The 21,402-nt window shown below is 38.5% G+C and overlaps 1 protein-coding gene across 3 annotated transcripts in view; it reads left to right on the forward strand.

The window, feature by feature from the left end:
* The window catches only part of dcc (DCC netrin 1 receptor), a 321,689-nt gene that overhangs the window by 227,646 nt on the left and 72,641 nt on the right, over window positions 1–21,402 (forward strand). For all 3 annotated transcript variants that reach the window (XM_088281223.1, XM_088281224.1, XM_088281225.1), the window contains exons 14-21: window positions 881–991; window positions 2,079–2,273; window positions 5,414–5,509; window positions 12,726–12,964; window positions 14,578–14,716; window positions 19,758–19,865; window positions 20,756–20,950; window positions 21,134–21,166. In XM_088281223.1, coding sequence (XP_088137349.1) covers window positions 881–991; window positions 2,079–2,273; window positions 5,414–5,509; window positions 12,726–12,964; window positions 14,578–14,716; window positions 19,758–19,865; window positions 20,756–20,950; window positions 21,134–21,166 — 1,116 coding nt within the window. The remainder of the gene's footprint in view (window positions 1–880; window positions 992–2,078; window positions 2,274–5,413; window positions 5,510–12,725; window positions 12,965–14,577; window positions 14,717–19,757; window positions 19,866–20,755; window positions 20,951–21,133; window positions 21,167–21,402) is intronic.

Below are 21,402 nucleotides of genomic sequence, written 5' to 3' on the forward strand. Positions count from 1 at the left end.
GGGATGGGCTGTGAATGGGACAAAGGAGTTTAAGATGGAGGTGGCACTGCATCAGGGATCAGCTCTGAGTCCCTTATTTTTTTGCAATAGTGGATAGGCTGACAGATTGTTCGACTGGAATCCCAATGGATGATGATGCTTGCTGATGACTTTGTGATCGAATTTGAAGCATAGAAACAATGGAGGCATGCTCTAGTAAGGAGATGAATGAAGATTAGCAGAAATAAGACAATGTATGTACGGAGGTCGAAGAGTGAGGCTACACAGAGAAGAGGAGGACTTTAAATGGGGAGTGTGGTAAGGAGGTAAAGAAACAATTCCAAGCATGTTGGAATGAGTGGAGCAAAGTGTCAAGTGTGTAATGTGAAAGAAGTGTCTCTGCTAGGAGGAAATTTAAGACAGTGGCACTAAAGAGACAACAGGAAACATCCAAAGCTGGCGGAAATTCAGATTTTCTTTAGGAGTGAGTAGGTTGGGTCGTATTAGAAATTCTGTCAGAGGACAGCCAAGGTTAGATGTTTTAAGGACAAAGTCAGAAACAGCAGCGTCAGAAGTTTTGGGCACATCCAACTGAGAGATGGTGAATATATTCTTTGAAGGATTATACTGCCAGGCACGAGAGCTAGAAGAAGACCTAACAGAACGTTGATGGATATATTGAGGGAAGGCACAAGGGCAGTTGGTGTTCGAGAGGAGGATGCAGAAGATAGTGTTAGATCAAAAAGAATGTGGTGGACACTGTGGTGACCCAAACTGGAAAAGGAAAAAACAAGAAACTCGTGATGAAACATATTCCGTTATCTGTTTTTCCAAATAAATGCACATGTAAAATCTAATCGATTTGCATGATTTTATTTTCATATCTAATTTCTCCCTCCAGGTCTTGATAAGGGCAGTCAGTACAGTTTCCAGGTCGCAGCCATGACCACGAATGGAACAGGTCCATCCAGTGAGTGGTATGCAGCTGAGACCCCCGAGAATGATTTGGATGGTGAGAAATGACAAAGCTAATATGCATGTGTGTGTTTGTGAGCGTCTTGGTGTTTGTGTGAGTTCAGTGATCTGTGAAACAACACGTAAATACCGCCACTATCCCAACACACTCATAAATATTTATACTTGTTTAAAGGGCACGACACATGAATGGATGGAATCTTTACTTTGGGAGTGGAGGCGGAATGAATGAAATGGAGAGGAGAAATCCAACCCAATTCTACATAATTAATGAGTTTTATAAATGATGCACGAGATGGTGTAGCTGCTTTGTTAGAAAAAAAAAAGTGTTCCCAAGGAATAGTTTTGTTTCAGACAGACATTATATGTAAACAAAATAGCTTTTGGTTCGAATGCTACTGTTGCTTCCCTTGCAAAGAGAGTTGTTTATTTTGGCTTGAGCATCACTTTTGTTTTTATTTTATTTGCGATAAGGCAGAATCAAAATGACTAAATTGTGAGCTGCAAAGTGTTGTGGGGAAAAAATAAAAATCAAGGGAGCTGTGTTACCAAAGTGGTGGGCGGAGCCACACATCTAATTGGATTATTAATCAACGAAGTAGAAGGCCCTCTTGCCCAAAACAAGACTAATGTGATATGACCTGATGGAGAGTTTGAACACAAAGTGACAAGATTTATTGGGGCTTAATACTCGGCTAACAGTGTTAGCATCTGATCGCTGTAGCAGCTGGAGGCAGGTGTAAAGCCAGGATTTTGAATCAAAATAAAAGAAAGGCACATACAGTGTTTATTCAACGTCACATCTGTCTAGTGCGTGTTACCTGCTGGCAGATCCAATAGACGAGCAAAAAAGCCATGAAGAGGAGTTAAATACAATCAGACTAATCACACAAATGAAATTTCCATTAATAACTTGAGGAAGAAGTTGATTGACTAACACAGGATGAACAGAGCGAGGCTAACCATGACTAAGACCATGTGAGCGCAATAAAAAAAAAAAAAAAAAAAAAATATATATATATATATATATATATATATATATATATATATATATACGATGAGCAAACCCACAGGAACCCAAAACGTTTCCCCACTTTTGATGATAATGTATTTGTTTATTACAGAGAGTCAGGTTCCGGACCAGCCCAGCTCGCTGCATGTCAGGCCGCTTCCCAACAGCATCATCATGTCATGGACTCCTCCCCTCAGTCCCAGCATTCTGGTCCGTGGTTACATCATTGGCTACGGGGTCGGAAGTCCCTATGCAGAGACGGTTCGAGTGGACAGCAAGCAGAGATACTACTCCATTGAAAATTTAGGTGAGAAGAGGGAGGACGGTGACATACCTCAAAGATGATACAGTACTATATTAAACTTGTGATACAGTGACGATGCAAAAGGCATTAGAGTTACTTTTTGATGGACTGATATGCAAGCACTTCCAAATCCAAGCAAGCTTGCACGGGGGTACTGTTGACAGTGTCCCTCGAGAACCTGGTTTTGACACCCCTGCTATACAGTATGTACAAATTAATAATAAAGACAATTAAGTTCACAGTACATTTAAGTATTATTACTGACATATTTTTTTACCTATTCTGTAAATTTTACTTACTATGACTTAATTTATTATATGTGAGATTTTAGACAAAACCCTCCCCATAGATTTTGGTCTTTGCGACATTAGAACCACAGTGGTAATTCTGCCGGCTAAAAGAGCACATATGAGTCCACCTGATTTGTTAAATAATTGGAATGACAACTATGTCCGGCTCTCAGCATCAAAATTAGCAGTCTGCCTTTGAAAAAGTCATGCGAGGGTTCTCCACAAAACGCTGGCAACTGGTACCGTATAACACAATGTCAGCGTAATTAAGTAATTATTTAGGATAATTAGCAATTTAACTTGATTACATGACCACATTGTGTTGTTGATATCTGCGGCAACAAGTTTGTGATGGGAATCTAAATGTCCCAACTCGACCCAGCACCCAAGAAGATGTGTCAAGTCAGCCGTTACGCTGCGACCCGCTGCCTGGAGCAACTTCAAAATAAAAGCAAGGCATTGATGGCCATATATTATTTGGCGGATTACCACTACTGCCTATCTGCGTAACAAACAGACAAAATAGAAAACTCCTCAACTATTAAATCAATTTTCGACGATTTTGGTCATCGACGTAATCGTGATTAGTGGTCCAATCTTGGCAGCCCCAAAACCATTACACTGTTATACGCTACATTGAATTCACCATCCACCTTGATGATAAGCGATTACCCCAAACAATATTACACTGTTGCAAGGTAAGATTTCTGGTCAATAAATGTTGGTTAACGTGATGAATTCTAATAGCATCCTGCTTAATGCTAGCTTGCGTTGATGCATCCAGACTATTTTTTTAGCTGCATTAATGAGATAAATTTCCATTGTATCCAATAAAATTGGACATAAAGGACATAAATTACAACGTTTTGCCCTTCATAAAGACAATGTTTTATGTACCTCCCGTGTTAAATAAATATTAATTTTAACGTGATTTATTTATTTTAATTTTAATTTTTTTATTTTTTTACATAACAAACCTGAAGGTCAAGTGCTTATTGATGCATAAACCAAAATCAAGGCTGCTTTGGAACCGGTAAGGATCTTGTATCACTCGCAGCTTGCTTCTCTTCAGTTCACTTAAATGGTTCAACTGGCCCTATCACAATATCTGCCTCATTTTTAATTGTCTTTATGGTACATATGTTGTATTTCCTAATGGCCTGAAATGGTAAGAATACACAACATTAAAGTGACCCAGCCTATAAATATTTTTTTATACTGTTGCGGACTTGCTTGGTTTACTAAAGATTAGCTCTCTCTCTAACTCTGACTGCAGAACCGCCACTCATGCCATCATGGAAGCAACTGAGAATATCATGAAATTCAACATTGAGTGTATAATTTAAGGATTTGTAAACCTAATACATAATTTTATGGTCTGGTGTAAGCATTAGAAAAATCAATGGTGGTGGTTTGTGTTTGTTAATACTTTTAGTAGCATTTTTGACAGCATTTGCCTGCCAGGTTCTAGAAGACTTAACCTGTTGGGGCATCCCACTTTGATGAGTTTTTTTTCCTATTCTGTGGTGATTAAAGTGATAGCTTGTGTTGGCATGTATATGGGTGTGTGTGTGTGTGCGCGTGTTATTTTGTGTGTTATTGCATTTAAGTGCCATGTGATGCAGAGGCACTATAAAAATGTACATAGAAACTCTCAGAGATGGCTGGGTGTTCAATACTTATGTATATGATTTACTCAGTTTGTTTTTTAGGATGTTGTTGTGTTTTTTTGCCTTTGCAGTCAAAATGCTTTTCTCATTTTCTTTTGTTGTATAAATAAATCATTGATTTATTTAATGATTGCACACATCAGCAACAACAGCCTACTTATCAACAGCAAATATTTAATCAACAATGTTTTTCCACTTTCCATAAATCAACCTGCTCCTGCCAAGAAGTGCCAATATTGACATAGCAGCCCAGTGTGTTGTAAATGAAGTGTGATGATGAAATACTTATTTAATTCGAATCAATAATTTAGAGGAATTTAATAAGAGAGCTGCTTGAGGTGGAAATCATCCCTTCCTTCGCACGCAACAAGCAATTTGCATGCCGAAAAGCCGTTAACAAATTGTGTGAATGCTTTTACGCAGATGCAAATTCCCATCTCGGGTCTATAATGGAACAGTAATGAAAGAGTCATATTGCATGCGCAGGGTGGAGGGAGTCTACGTACAGTATGTACATGGCATTTATAATTCATGTTGCTCATTAATGCACGCAGTGAAGCGCTCGGGGAGCCGAGAGGGTGTTTGTTTAACTGATGCAAGTGTTGGACGCTTAGGAGAGAACATGCTGCATCATCACTTCATGAGCATGCCTCCATAATAAGACACTGCATGACAATCACTCGTTCCCATCGTAACATGCTTGTGCTGCCATCTCTCAGATATATTGAGCAAAGGAAGCGTTTTAAACAGGTCATGTTTCAAATAAGACTTTACTTTTAGACTGGGCAAATTGCATGTGGTTAGGCACGTCATTAAATGCGTTAAAGAAGAAAATTTGCCTATTTTCTATCAATTACAATGCTACTGACAAACTCATTGCCTCTTTTCATGATGAAAATGGATACAAAAACTAAATATGTCCAAATACTAATAACCTCCATAAACCTACTCATCTCACTATTTTTTTTCCATCAGTAATTTGCTGATTTTCATTTCCGCTGTCTTTTAATTAATGAATTGCCCATTATTTGTCCATCACAGTCTAGAAATTGTCGTATTAAGTTGCTGTTAAAAACAAAGTAAATCAAAGCTAAGGAAGCAAATGACTTCAAAAGTGTTTTCCATAAGTGCATGAGCGGAATGTCACCTAAGCGCTCTCTCCATCCTTATTTCTGTCTGACAGAGCCGAGCTCACATTATGTGATTTCCCTGAAGGCCTTCAATAACGCTGGAGAAGGAGTTCCTCTGTATGAGAGCGCTGTCACTCGATCTCTGACAGGTAGGAAGGATATTTATAATCACGCTTACTGTGGTGTACGAGTTAATGCATTTTAGCTGTTGAGAAAAATATAATGAGGACCTTGAGTGCGGATCCTAACAGTCGCATTAATGGCAGTGAAAATGTCAAGATCACAGCAACTTAAATTACATTATAGCAGGAAAATGTACAGTGCAATGTTGAACAACACACAATTTGTTCAAGAAAGAAGGCAGAGACGCCGTTTGTTCCTTCATCAAACCGTTCTTCATATTACAGGCAATTTGTTTTTCTGACATTTAACATTTGACATCTCGAGAATCAATTGTATGAGAATATTATAATGTCTGCATGTTAATAGTCAACTCCAAGAACGACATTTTCCCCTTCCTTTAATGACGAGTGACAACTTATTATGGTGACACTGGAACGCTGCTTTTCAAATGCTTCTCTTTACTTCACATAACCAGCAGTCTGTGTTCTTCTTTTTGTCTTCCTTGTTTCTGAACGAAGAAGAAGCGCTGCATGAAACATAAAATGCTTCTAGCAGTTCTCTATTCATAAAGCTGCCTGAAGCTGAAATAAGTCCTTTATCAGGCTCACAATCGCATTTGGGGATTTAAATTTAGCTTGATGGTAGGATGATCTGGAGAAAACAAAAACATAATTAGAGGCCACCCACCTCAGTGCCACGGTCCCTAACATTACATTTCATTATTTATGATGACCTTTACTCATACTTGTTTTTTTTTCCTTTGGACTGAGTAATGAAGCTCGTGTTTAAATTCAGACAAAGAAACAACGACCCGAAGGAAACAAATTCACTGATTCACTTGAATGGTCTAGTCCTTTTGCCGATACAATCATGTATCAAGGCTCGAGATATTTTTTGTTTCTTCGCTGAGTAGTTTGGGAATCAACAACCTCATTTGATAAGCAACGTTATCACTTTATGGAGCAATTAAAAAAATGTATGCAGGTTAATCCCCGGGAACTGAATCAAGGGTTTTATTAAACAATAAAAATGTGACAATATAATGAATGAACATTTTATATGTCTAGAAGCAATGCTAAATTGATTCATAAAAAGCACTGCTGTAATTAATATTACTGCATTAAAATGTATTTAAAAATAGTCCTTGATTTACCCCACGCAGAGCTACAGGAACAAGAGTACAAGGAGTCGATACAAGATGTAAAATACCTTTCAAGGACGACACATTTTAAAGTGAAACATTTTTTATAAATATAATTTAGTGGGATCACGATTTGTTTTGATAAAGTACGACTTACTTTGAGAGTGTATGATCCTTTCCTTCAAAGAGATTTCAAAGTACTGGAAGCGTATGTGGAGATTTTGTCAATTTTATTAATAGGTAATGATAACATGTAAAAGTAATCTTTTTTTTTTAACTTCAGCTGTCCTCTTTCCCTTTTAGAATATTTGTAATTTTCCATTTGTAACAATAGTTTGGGGAAGCCGCTTTTCTGCTACAGCAAGACTATCCACCAAACAGTATCGATAATGATGTGCTTGAAGTTTGGTGTGGAAGAACTGAACTGGGCTGCACTGAGCCCTCGACCGAAGCCCATCAAACACCTCTGGCATAAACTAGACGAGATTTCACACAAGAGTGGAAGCTGCTACATCTCAATCATTTTTGGGCATTTCCCATTAACATTAAGTGTATTTGCTCTCTCAATACCTTCATATAATGCAGAGGTAGTCAATTAAAAGTCACAGAGGTCCACGAGTGAAATTTCTTCCAATTAAAAAAAAAGTCCAACTTCCCTTAATGTCTAGCCTATGTTCACATTTTTATATAGTTTCAATATTGAGTCATTTTCAACAGAGCGCACTTATATACTAAATATTTAGCAGTGTTCCCATTAAACACCTTTGCCAGTCAAACAAATATAAGGCGTTTATTTCACATTCAAGAAAATGTGGCTCCAGGAACTTAAGGGTGCCACTTGCAGAAAAAAACAGTAAAATATCTCCCGCAGAAATATATCAAGTGCTAAGCACTGAGTTAACATCTTTTACCTTTTTTTCTTAAATCAAAGAGTTATCAGCCTAAAAAAAAAACAGAAAGCCTAATTATCCAAGTAAAACAGGTCAAGATGTTCAGTACACAATCAATAAAAATGGCTGTCCTCATGAAAAAATAATTCAAAATGAGCTTTGACACCACCTTTTCTTTTGAATATGTTTTTAACTTCTCTTAATGAGAAAAATTAGTTTGTGACTGCCCTGCCAGTGACTTAAATCTGGGTTGGAACGGAGTCAGGGCCATTGGGATTTTGTAGATTATTTCACACATCTGGCCTTTGTGTTTTCCTTTTGTGTTTGTGCAACAGCATTTAAGCACTCCTTCACAACTTCCCCATCGCTGAATGTTTTAGTTTATTTTTAGTGAACATTCGTTTGCATGCCGCTGGGCTGTAAACGAAAATGTAAACATATGTTATACTGCACTCGAAGTTCGATGTTTTTGCGTGCGCTCACCTCAAACTTCAGCGGATAACTTTGCACAAAAGGGCGGTGCTGTGTTTCGTAGTGGTGCTTCGCCATGTTGCGACGGTTTTGGAGCATATGATGCACACTGGTTTTGAATCTGCTGCAGCCAGAACGCAATTAAATTTCTCCGTCCATTCATTTAAAACAACACGCATCGACCTTGCTAACTTTTTAGCAAGGCATACTGTCAGATGCACTCTCTTCCGGTCTGCTGCGCAATTGGCAGTGGATCGTAAACAAAATATTTGATTGGCTCAAATCAGTGACGCCTTTTCCGTATTAATTAGAATTGCAGCGTCAACGTTTGCGAATGCGCCCTGAAAAAAAATCATCATAGATTGGTCATGGGTCCAGTCCGAACCATCTGTCTGTCCGGATCCGGACCGCGGGCCGCCATTTGGTGATGGCTGATATCTTGTATATTTTAAATTATGTTCATATTTAACAGCTCAAGCTGCATGACATTGGGGAGCAAAAAGATTTTCTCTTATCTTAAACGACTGTATGGCTAAAAAATAAATGTAACTATAAAATAGTTGAAAACTGCAGCCAAGCAGTTGCATACAAATAAAAAACTAACTAAACAAATAACTCAACTATACAATGTCACTCAACCGAAAACAAAATATAACCTGGATTGCAAATAATTGTGTCTATGACATTCCCAAATTGCCAAAACTCGCCAGATCCTAACGCCAGAAATCCCCCAACCGGGCACCAAAACTTGCTATGTTACTGTTAGCCTAAACAAAATATGTATGCTTTACATTTTACTCTTATTGTGTAATGGAAAAAAATATTAAAGACATGTTTCAGTTAGATTCGGCCACCTTGGCACACATTATTAGATCAGAGCTAGGCCGTTACATCATGATATACTTTTCTATTTGCTTCTACCTGGTCTTCTATGGCACTCTTGGCACACTTACTAGTTGAATTAAGTTAAGTTAAGGCTCTGGAGTCAAGCATTGTTACATGGGCCAGGTGAAATCACCCGCCTGTGTGGAAGCGTTAATTAGTTCAGCTAATAATGTTAGGATAAGCAAGCATTTAAAATTAAAAAACTGTCAAATGTTCCATTGGAACTGTTCACCTTTTACTCACACACAGACACACAAGCACAGTTTTAATACTGTCATGCCAGGACAAGCTGAAGCACTTTATAGTGTCTGGGGATTTTTTATGATTATTTTTTTTATAAGGGCTTTAACAGTCTTTTTTTGCAGTGGGATCCTCATTAATAGACTGTCTTGTCCTCGCCTCACCACACACTCTCTACCAAGACAGCATTTTAAAAAGCACTCGCAGGGAAGATGGGGCAGAGGAACAGGTGGGGAGGGAGGCTGTGTCACCTGAGGAAATGTAGAAAGAACATTAAACAAGAAAAAAGAAAGAGAAAGAAGGACTGCAAAGTTAAAATATAAAGTGAACAAATAAGGATGAGTGTAAAATTAGTTGTTGGCAGATTGGATGAAGGGGTAGTGAGCGAGGGATAGGGGAAGAAAAGAAGGATGGGTGAAACAGCGAGAAGAGGAATGGGGACAAGAGCAAGAGAAAGCGATGTAGAAAATAATGAGAGATGTGGCAGAAGGAATGAGGAGTAGCAGGAGGAGTGCAGTGTTCATCTGTATTCTGTCCTGACTCAAGCTTTATTCGTGAGGCCATTTTAACTGCTGGAGTGTACCTCCTTCAGAGTCAGCTGTCACGTCTGGTGTTGTACACCTCTCTTGCAGATTCAGGTTGATCCTCTTGGTTTAAGGCCTGGTCGCAACAGGACTAACATCACAAACACAATGTCAAGTCCAAGAACTGATGCTGTCATCATATGACATTATTTCTCAACTGGTTTGAAACATTTATTTTGAAGGCATTTTTCCATATCAAATATCCAATACTGTATTGGTGATTTTTTTTTTTTAGATTTGCAGAAAAAAATAAACAATTTTTACAATATAGATAGATAGACTTGGACAGCATTTTTGGTACCCCGCTGTTGAAGAAAATAACAATAAAAGAATGAAAAGAAATGATCAAAATAGTCATAAAGATCACAAGTTAATGAGAATTAAGCTTTGAAAATCAGTTATTGGTTTTGAACTGTGGTCCAAATTAATTATTTAAAAAAAATACACTCATCAAACAGGCAAGAACACATATGGTGGTACCCCATGAAAAGATGGAAATTGATTTGACCATGAGGACATGTTCAACCAATGTGTGTCCGCTAATTAGCATCACTGGTAGCTTGAAACTTAAATGAAGTCAGTCGGCCTATTTATAGGGTGCCAAGTAGTGTCTGTGCTGTTTGGTGACATGGTGTGTGCCACACTAAACATGGGCCAGAGGAAGCAAGTGAGAGCCTTGTCTCAGGAGATAAGAAGGAAAATTATTTTTGAAAAATTATAGACAAACTAGTTCAAGGGAAAGGCTACAAGAATGGTTCAAACCAAAACATTGGACTATTCTCAAGTAACTTTCTATGAGTTTTAGAGAAAGAACACTTCCAACCTGAGCTAACTCAAATCGATCAATTGCTCAGAAAGCAGTGCCTTTCAACTATTTTATTTTCCGGCCCCCCAGCAAGAAGAAAACAATTTGAGAAGCACTATCATAAAGAGTAGGTCATAACACCCTACTGAGAGGTGCAGAAGTCTCAATCTAAGTTTCCAAAATTTATTTGATTGCAGTAATTGCTTCAAAAGGTCGTACAACAAAATAAAAAGTTAGTGGTATCATTTTTGTCTAGGCCTGTTTCTTGTGTTTTTTTTATGGTAATTAATAATTCTGTTGAATCACAATTTAAAATCAAATTTCATGTATTATTATTGTTGTTATTATTATTATTATTATTATTATTATTATTATTATTTTGTCCATGTGTGTAGCTTCCCTCTGAGAAGGAAGCTGCCAAACTACTCTCTGAGGACGCCGCTTGTTTTTCTGAGAATATAGTTTTGTATGCACAGAAGCAAGCAGCATTTAATGAAATGATTTGATTGTTCCAGATGACAACATGGATTTTATACACGTGTGATTTATGGTTAGCCAAGTCCTTTCCTGTCTCAGTCACGAATGCATACTGTACAGGCTATCATTCCAAAATTAGTTTACTTGGGTTAAGCATAGTGCCTCCGTTTATCTACAGACTTTTGCACCAAAAAAAAAAGTAATGTTTAAGTACTCCCAAAATGCATTGCCAGTGTGCTTGCTTCTCCACTTCAATTTGTTATGTTGTGGTCTGGAACAATGAGCCCTGAAATAACATGCAGGGGCTTCTCGGCAGCATGCTAAATTGGTCATTTATGTCAAAAGTGACTTTACTAACACAGTCTACCCCACTGATGAGTTGAACAGAAAAGCTCAAGTCTATCCTAATCAATTCAGCTCCTCTCTTTGTGCCACAGAAGCGTTGCCCCAATCGTCGGCTTAATACGCTCTTTCTCATACTGTATCATTTAAAATGTTTCTGTTGTTCTTAGCTATAGCATAAATAAAGACTCTTGTGATAACCCCGATTACCAATTAAATCCTGTGAACCCGAACCAGCATTACCTTTCATAGCTATTTTCTTTGTCTCTAACTGTGTTTCTTATTTCACTAGGTTTGACTGTCTAGTGATCTGAGCTAGAAAGAGCTGGAATAAGCAGACCATTTGATATTTTATTCTCCACTGTGCATTGCTCATTCCAGCTCTATGATGACATCTGTCATAGCGTCTGTTTTATATTCGGCTTCCTTCAGGTGCTCCTCACTGATGCTTACTACTCGTTGGGAAGTCACATTTATAACTCCTGTAAAATGTTCAGGTGGTTCAGAAACAGCCTCGAAAGATTTAAACATAAAATGTGGAAGATAAAGAAACATGTTTTTATAATATCGTGAAATTAGGAAAATACAAAACGGATTCTTAATCAGAAGCACCTTCAACATTTTATTTTATCACTCTATTATTAAAAAAAATGGCTTCTGTAGTCTGAGTGCACATGAAGGAAGCATGCTCTTTGACTGTCTGAAGACATGGATCCAAACAGATGTGTTTCATTAGAAGTTTCTTGACATTGAATTTTTAAAGATTGAAAACAATATTTTTACGACAAACCTTTCATCGTTCATGATATGGCTCTAATGTAACCTTGTGAAGAAATGTTGGGCTTTACATTTTCTTTTCAAAAGCTTCTATTTCAAAGTTTGTCAAAGAAAGGCAAAGCCTAATTAAAAGGTTTGCGATCACCCAACACTGCTGTTGTTTGCTATCACAGAAGCAGACATTGACCTTATTTTTTAATCATATTACGATCAGAAAAAAAAAATCGGGAACTAGACCACCACTATAGAATCTGATGAGTCATATCGCTTTAGTAAGTTAAAATTTACACTGTTGATACGTGTCTTCAGTGTGTCTTTACTTCTCGCTGATCATGGCAATTATTTTCTCCAACTGTCTTCTTATTATTGTCTTTTTCTCTCCATTATTCCTTTCCCTCTCTCATTCATCTACATCTTGCATCCTTTTCATCCTTTTCTTTTTCTTGAACTAACATCCCTACATGTTGCTACCAAATAATCATGTATTTCCTTTGCCCCCCCCCCCAAAAAAAAAAAACCCATGAATATATGCCTGGCTTACTCATATAAATCATTGTCTAACATTAATTACACTGCATATTCCCTTGATATACTTCAAACGACCCGGTCATATTACCAACCCCGCATCAGACCCCATTGACCCATCTGAGGATGACCTTTTCCATCTCTTTGATAAATACCCCACTCCCATGCCAGACACCAGCACACCCATGATACCCCCTGTTGGGGTCCAAGCTGTGGCTCTATCCTCGGACTCAGTCCGTGTTTCGTGGGCTGACAATTCCATGAGCAAGAATCAGAAGTCATCTGAGGTCCGCTACTACTCCGTCAAGTGGAAGACCAGCTACTCCACCAGCGGCAAGTACAAGGTAAACACACACAGTGCAGAAATTCTCCATTCCTTCCAGTGTAATATCTTTGCAGACTTGAGTTGGAGTGATCAAAACAGACTTGTAATGACACTAGACTTGGCAGAGCAGAAAACCCTCATGTGATATATGAAACATTCTCCTCCGTATTTCACGCTTTCTGCCAAGGGACTGATCATTGTCGAGCCGAATTGGCATTATTCATGCTTTCTGCAGGCTCCTGTGTGCCACAAAGAGAGCTTAGTTGTCCATATGCTTTGTTTATAGTATGCACACATTCTGTAATTGATTATCAATGGACGCAAAACATTTTTCATTCCGATACCACCTTGTGGGCTCGCTACACAAAACAAAGCGTTTGTATCCTTATCACACCAATACGTGTGCAAGCAGCACCACAAAACAGGTGGTATTGGTGCCGCTTTATTATGTGTCTCTCTCTCTCTGTAAGATGTTTTTTTCAGTCGGAAAATAAAACATTTTCATGTAGTGGAATCTAAGGTTATATAAGGACGCGCTTCATTTATTACTTACATGGTGTATTGCTTTCCAATACTGCCAATATTAAAGGGAAAGTCAACCCTGAATTTGTCTGTACAAGAATATGTTCTATGCAGGCCTACGAGTCAAAATATGGCATTCTGATCAATATTGCGTTTGTTGTACATTAATTAAGCAGTAAAATCCACCCGTTAAACGATATCACAGTTGCTCAGGGCTCATGTAATGACCAATCGAGGACCAACTGTTTTCTGAAGCTGGGCCATGAGTGGTTGTTAGCTGAGCACTGATCAACTGTGATGTAATTTAAAGTCGACAGAAGTGACAAAATGGCCGCCCCCTGCGATGGCGAAATAGTGTGAATTTTGTTGCTTAACTCATATTACACACATGCAATATTAATCAGAATGCCATGTTAAGATAAGTGAAGGAACATAGAACAGTTTATTGCGAAGAATCTTTGGGGTTTGGCTTCCTCTTGATCGTAACAAAAAAAAAAAAACACAATTTCTCAAATGTGGGAAAGTAACTAATAAAAGCTGTTATTGATGCAAAACAGTAAACTACTCTTAATCGATCTTTGTTGCCGTCACATTCAAGTATGATGAATCAATGTCTTGATTTCACTCTCATCTTCTCTCATGTTGATGCACAAATCAGGAACAACAAAGAGTTATGCATTGGCTTTTCTTTTAATGACGACATTTTGGTTGTCCATCTCTATTCAAGTAAACAGTAGACAGTAAATATCAATTAAATCTGGCTGAGAAGTTGAAAGCACAAAATTGTGTTTACTTGTTCTTTGGCAAGGTAGCCAACATAATTTGCTTTCAATTATGGGAACACTTGGACTTGGAAAATGCTGCACTTTAAACATTCTCATTTATAGCATTGCAAAAACAATACATCTAATGGTGGCCTCGGACGTCTGTACAGTACTGAATCCTCTCATCTGTATTCTCCCCAAAAGACACTCAGCCACTGGCTGATATTCACAAATATTTGGGCAATAACCACCAGAAGACAGACAGAAGCCAGTTGTGTGATGTTGCGCATTCTTCCATTGTGTTGTAATAACGCAACGGCTAAGTGATGTTCCCTTTGTTGTCCAGTCTGCAGACACCACCACCCTCAGTCATACCGTCACTGGCCTCAAACCAAACACGATGTACGAATTTGCCGTGATGGTGACCAAAGGTCGGAAATCCAGTACTTGGAGTATGACAGCACATGCCACCACCTATGAAGCAGGTACATTACATATATGCACGCGCGCACCCACACACAGGTATGGTATGTTGTTCTTGCTTGCCCTCCCCCACCCAAAAAAAATAGAAAGCCACCAATTCAATGTGTCCATCTCATGGTAATAGTAAGATTTGAAATGGGCTATGATGTTGTTGTGCGTGTGGGGAGGAACATTGGTTTTGACCATGGGTGGGCAAACAACGGCCGGGGGCCACATGTGGCCCGTTAGGTGTTTTAATCCGGCCCGCCGAACTTGAAGAAAAAAAAAAAAGAATAAGCCTTGGTAATGTTTTATTTTCTAAATACTGTGGTTTTTCAAAGACATATATTGTTGTAATCATTTAGTTCATTTTCATTTAAAGTTAAATGTATTTTTTTTTCTCCAATGAGGGGAGAAAACCAAAACACGTAATCCATCTGTTCATGGTTGGCCCCTCTGTCAAATTTTAGAACCCATTGTGGCCCGCCAATCAAAAAGTTTGCCCACCCCTGGTCTTGACGATATACTTCACAACAGATCTCCTCAAAGAACGATGATGGCAATTCCATAACATTCATTAACGATTGAAGCACAAATTAGTCTAAAGAATTTTCTCAAAACATTTGCATCCACCTTGGACCATTAACTTTTTTTAACCTTTTAATTCTCTCCACTTTGAGTTCAATTGGAGCAATGTAATTTTTTTGTTCTCATTTGCAGTGTCCCCTAATTTCAATGAAATAGCGCTGAGGGAATAATCAGGCCTCAAAGGTTCCCTATTGAAGATTTTATCTGAAAATTGTGATGTGGTGCAGCTTCAGAAAGTGCTCCTACTATCATTCAAATGTTTAACTTGCTCCTATTCTGTGTTTGCCCATCGGAAAAGTGATTAGTTATAAGGATTAACAGAAACCATGAGTTTGGCGTTCCCCGTACCACCCTGCAGCAACAGCACGACAATTGTCTACAACAATGAAACACGGAACTGACTGAAATCAAAATGTCAAGGTATCCCTTTCAGGGTGTTTACAATCATGTTGGTGGGATTTGTCACCCAATTAAGCGTGAACAGCATTACCCTTCCAGTTCCCGTGGGGTGTGCTGGAATACATTGACATTCAGAAGGAGCAGATGGACGCAACACACTCACTCCCTGCACCCCGGCTCTGCACATACTCTTCCAAAGCACTCACTGGTCACATCTTTGCAAAATGTGAAGTATTGCATTTTTATTGCATCTCATTTCACGTGTTCATAATTGTTATTAGGGTGCGATAAAATTGATGATAGTATTCTGGCGTGAGTTTGAAAAATCTCAAATGGTAAAAATTGTATTCCTGCGATCACTTGCTAATGTTGGATGATGATGACCTTGCTTCCACATTACTGTGGAGTTACCTTCTAAAAAGGCCTGGGTCCCACATTTGACGGTGCTATAAAATTTGGACCCAATTCATCTGTCACTGCTTCCTTTGCCACATATGATGTCTGATACAGAAAATGCCATTCGACTCATCACAATTTGGGTCACTACAGCGAGTGGCCCACATGCTATCGCATGTATAGCAGTCTTTTCGCCAGATGTCCATCTTGACACAACTCTCTTATTTTTTTTTTGTCCAAGCTTGAGTCAGGCAGTTGCTCAATATTGTCACACTGACCACTTATCAAAACTGTGCCGTCTGCATGAAAGGCAGCAGCCTGTTCCGCTGCATTACCAGAGTGCCTCATACAAAATTCAGTACAATATTATGAATACAACTTTTCTCAAACGACACTATACTAGTGTACTGTAGATCGATCACACCCGTGAGTTAACAAATGACCCGAAAAAGTTATGTTCTCACTATAGCTACAGGGACATATTCAGTAATTTGGTCAAACAAAGTACAAGAATCAATCTGCGGGGTCTTGTTCCAAAGATCCATTTGCAATCAGCCAAGCGATCAAATATTGTCTGAAATGCCATTAAAATGAATTTATTCAACTCATAGCCGGCAATAGACGGGTAAAACGTGTACTTAACGATTAAAAGTTTGTCATCAATGATTTGAGCAGCGGCAGGCCTATCTCCTCAAACAAATATATATTTGTATATATTTGATGTTTATTGTATTCATATATTTATTCTCACTTGAATATGTATTTTTAATATGAACAATTACAAAACTGTAGACCATATATATATATATATATATATATTCATTTATTAATTGTGGTGTCTTACAAGTTTCTTTGGATAAGACTGCGTCATCAGTAGGTAAATGAGGAGTCATTGTCAATCCATTTGAACACTTTGTAGTTGGAAATTAGATATACAAGTGGAAGTGTAACACATTTGCTTTGGCAGCACTTGTTTAGATTATTTAACTTCATACACTGTCGAGGACAAAAGGTGACAGTACTTTTTCTACGACATTGCAGTGAAGTGCTGTGCTAGACAGTGAACATTGCCTGAGCAAAGGGCATGTTTGACTTTACAATATTAAGACCTAGTTTCATTTGACCCTTATTAAGTATCATAAAATATGAATATATGCAACCATTAGAATATGCCTTAGTCTGCCACCTTCATGCTGTATGGTTGCTGACATGCTAATGTGACTTCGTGTTCAGTGCAGTGTGTTCGGGTTATTGACCTCATTTCAATGTGATGCCATCTTTGTGATTCTGCTGGCTAGCATATGTGAAATCCTAATGAGCATGTTTTGACGATTCACACGATTCATTTTTGATGAACTGTGACATGCAGAATTCTGCGATGAAGAAAGCATTTTTATGACTTGTGATGTGCTGTTTCAGTAGTTTGTGTTGCATATTCTGGAATTGGGTACAGACGTTTCCAAACAATATACTTGTCACATATTTATTTACACTGATTAACTGCTTAATGCTTGACTTAGGCCAGACCAATATGCTCCATAATAAATCAGATTACTGAGCATCTCCAACAACTTGCATTGCTCCAATTGGTCAAATGTTCAAAATCATGCAACAGCGGCACTATGGTAAAAGTCTGACACCACTATGTTACAATTACTCCTTAGACACATTTTTGTTTAGCCTGAATCAACATTCCCTGATTTGCCCGGGAAGGAAGGCAACCTTGACATTACTCCACTCTCTTCCCTGTCATTATTAAATTAGCGGCATCCCTCATTTGCATCCAAATCAGGTCGGTCGAAGGCACAGCAGGCCTGAGTATACCGGAATTGACATTGCCGAAAAAGAAATGCACTCGCAGCGGCCCGTGCATGACATTGGCAGGTAAACTGCAAGGTCTCCCCTTGCGGATGATGTAATTGGCCGTGCATGAGACGTGACCGCCTTGCACCATCAATTGTGGGTCAAAGTGTGACCCCAGCCCGAGTAGTGACAGGGCTGCATTTAATTATTTTTAAGATGACATTGATTCTTATTTGTTGGATGAATTATTTTCTGTAATGATTCACTGGGATCCCACTCTGGTGTCATATTTATGAATGAAATAACATGACATCCACGTTTCACGTCTGCGCCTGCTTGCGTCTCGTTCAAATGCAACAAAATCACGTTCCACCACCAGTGCAAACATTTAGACCTGCTTTTTATGAGTCTAAAATCCAATCTACCTTTTTGAACCAATTTTGCAAATCTGCTAGGGGTCACAAGCAGGAACGCCTAGTGAGGCGTGGTACGTCTGCCAAATTCATAAACATGTTGAATAAGACCATTGCCCCAGCACAAAAATGATGCGCCAATTTTTACACTGAGAGCAAACTACTTTCTCTTACCAAGTTATAGAATGAGTCATGCGCCCTAAGCACAGTTGACGCAACGGCACAAAAATTAAGTTACCCCTGTTTTTACGCTGAGCACACGGGCGACCATGCCTCCCAAATTAGATGTTTTCAGTTACTGTTTAGTTGATTCTTGTTTGATAATAATTGATGAAATTTCAGGACATCATCTCGCACCTAATGGGTTTGTTTTCAAATTTGCACAATATAAGTTGATCAGAAACAACTACAAACTTGAAACTTAAGAACTGTATGATGGCTGTTCCTCGAATCAACCCACATCACAAGAAGCAGTTTGGTTGATAGTGGACAATACTTCAAAAATGGCTTCAAGCTATTAAATCACACTCTCATTTGAAGATTACTTTCAAACTAAACATAAAACAAAGTGGATATTTTCCGTACAGTATTTTAAAACAATCACATAGCCACAAACGTCATGTAGACATACTGGAAAATGTCATAGATGGGCTAACTGACACATTCATGCCGCAGTTTCTAACCCTTCAAGCAGCAGCCATAACGAGCAACACATGGAGACAGATATAAGACTCAGAGACATATGTTTTATTCTTTTTTAAAAAAACAAATATTAATATTGGTGCAGAGGAGTACTCATTTGTCTGTGTATATCTGCTTTAAAGTGCCCTTGTGTGGCCAAGGCTTGCACTGCAAAAGGAGCAGCACAATGTAGCTAAAAGTGTGACAAAAACTGTTTTTTCATTTTCTTACTACTGTATGTGTTTTATACAATATTGTAGTGCACAAGTTTACCATTTGACTACTCTCTATTTGCATGACACTGGTATGAGATCCTGACCCAGCGTACACACACACTTACAAAAGTACAAAACTTTGGTTTGAGTCAGAGTGTGACAAGTAGTTATAACTGTACTGTAATTCTTTATCCAGAGTGTAGCGTAACGTAAGAATGTCCCCTTGAAGAGACTTATTCTAAAAGGTTGATTGACTAAAGACAACATAACTAAAAAAAAATCAAGCACAGCAGTTATCAAATACAGCTCTTTGTTAGCGTTTTAAAGCCAGGCTATTTTTTTTTCTATTTACCAGCATCGGCTTGCTATAGTTAGATATTGTTTACTTTTAATGTAAACTATACAGTACGGTAATTCAAATGATCACGTGAATGCCCACCAATTGTACTGTATTCCTTCAATTTGAGTTAGCTTATTCAAATCAAATGTCAGCTCAAGCATGGAATTTATGAGAGTGAAACATGTTTTATCTTGCTTGATTTCATAATGTGTTCATGCTTTGTTGGCAGCTCCGAGCTCTGCTCCCAAAGACTTGACAGTGATCAGTCGGGAGGGACGGCCCCGAGCCATTTTAATCAGCTGGCAACCACCGATGGAGGCAAATGGGCGGATCACAGGTGAGTGTTCAAGATAACATTACAAATAGTTATTACGTCTATGAGGAGTGGTTATTATGATTTTTGATTAGCCCACAGAATGGTAAGATCCGACATACAGTACTTCTCAAAAAATCAACATTGTTAGAGAGTACAAGTGTTCAGTTGCCATTTTGTGTATAGTGTGTTTTTACACGCACACACACACATTTCCTCTGGACAATTTAATCTGTTTTAATGAGCTCTGCCGCACTATTCCATTGAATGAATTACTGTTTCCAGAAATTGCAGCGCTGTACTGCAAAAACCCTGAGATCATTATTTTTGCCATTTACACATAACAGGTAATTTAGTTTTTCTTTTCTTTTTTATTTTTTTATGCATTATGCCTCAAATTGTTTACCTTCAATTTAAATTCTTAAAGAATAGTGTATTTCTCACTGAAAAAAATATTTTGAGTATCATTTTAAATTACGGGCGGCAGGGTGGCCAACAGGTTAGCACAGTGCAGAGGTGCGGGGTTCAGTTCCGGCTCTCGCCTTCCTGTGTGGAATTTGCATGTTTTCCCCTTGCCTGTGTGGGTTTTCTCCGGGTATTCCGGTTTCCTCCCACATTCCAAAAACACGGGTTGATTGGACACTCGGAATCGCCCCTTGGTGTGTTTGTGAGCGTGGATAATTGTTTGTCTTTGGGCGCCCTGCGATTGGCTGACAACCAGTTCAGGTTGTAGCCCGCCTACTGCCCGAAGATAGCTGGGACTTGCTCCAGCACACCTGCGGAGAAATGGCTCAGATAATCCTTCTCTTACCTGTTAATGTACAAAATATTACACATGGACACACTTGTGTGTTAACCACATCATATGTTCCATGTTTGATCAACATGTGGTCATTTGTATTCACCCATTGCAGGTTACATCCTGTACTATACCCTGGAAAAAAACATGCCAATAGATGACTGGGTAATGGAAATAATCAGTGGCGACCGGCTGACTCATCAGGTCGTTGATCTAAACCTTGACACAGTGTATTACTTCCGGATCCAAGCTAAGAACACCAAAGGAGTTGGGCCTTTGTCGGAATCTGTCCACTTTAGGACAGCCAAAGGTATGTCAAAATAGAAGCTTTGAGGATCCATATATAAGATAAGAAAAACAGTGTTTGCCATTCTACAGTGGACAACAAAACTGTAGAAAATTTGTGGCATGTGTGCAACTACAGTACAAACTTTTTCGCTATGAATGTGCTGCTGTCTTTTTATTTAAAACACTCTTTGTTCATTTTTTTTAGTCGAGCATCCAGACAAGATGGCCAATGATCAAGGTAGGTAGATTTAGAAAATGACTTCAGGAGAATGCAGAAGGATTACAAGTAGGAAAATTGTCAAGATAACTGCAATAGGACACAAAGAGGAGATAAGATAAGAGGATGAATCATTTGAGAAAATGAAAGCAACAAAAAATAGAATACACAGAAAGTTGAAGAAGGGAAATGTTTTTTTTTTTCTTCAAACATGGAGGATTAAAAAGTAGATGGAGAACTTTTTGTCATTATTAATG

This window comes from Idiotropiscis lumnitzeri, chromosome 18 (assembly GCF_059441095.1).
Source record: "Idiotropiscis lumnitzeri isolate Australia: NSW breed Sydney's pygmy pipehorse chromosome 18, RoL_Ilum_1.0, whole genome shotgun sequence".
NCBI classification, from domain to species: Eukaryota; Metazoa; Chordata; class Actinopteri; order Syngnathiformes; family Syngnathidae; genus Idiotropiscis; species Idiotropiscis lumnitzeri.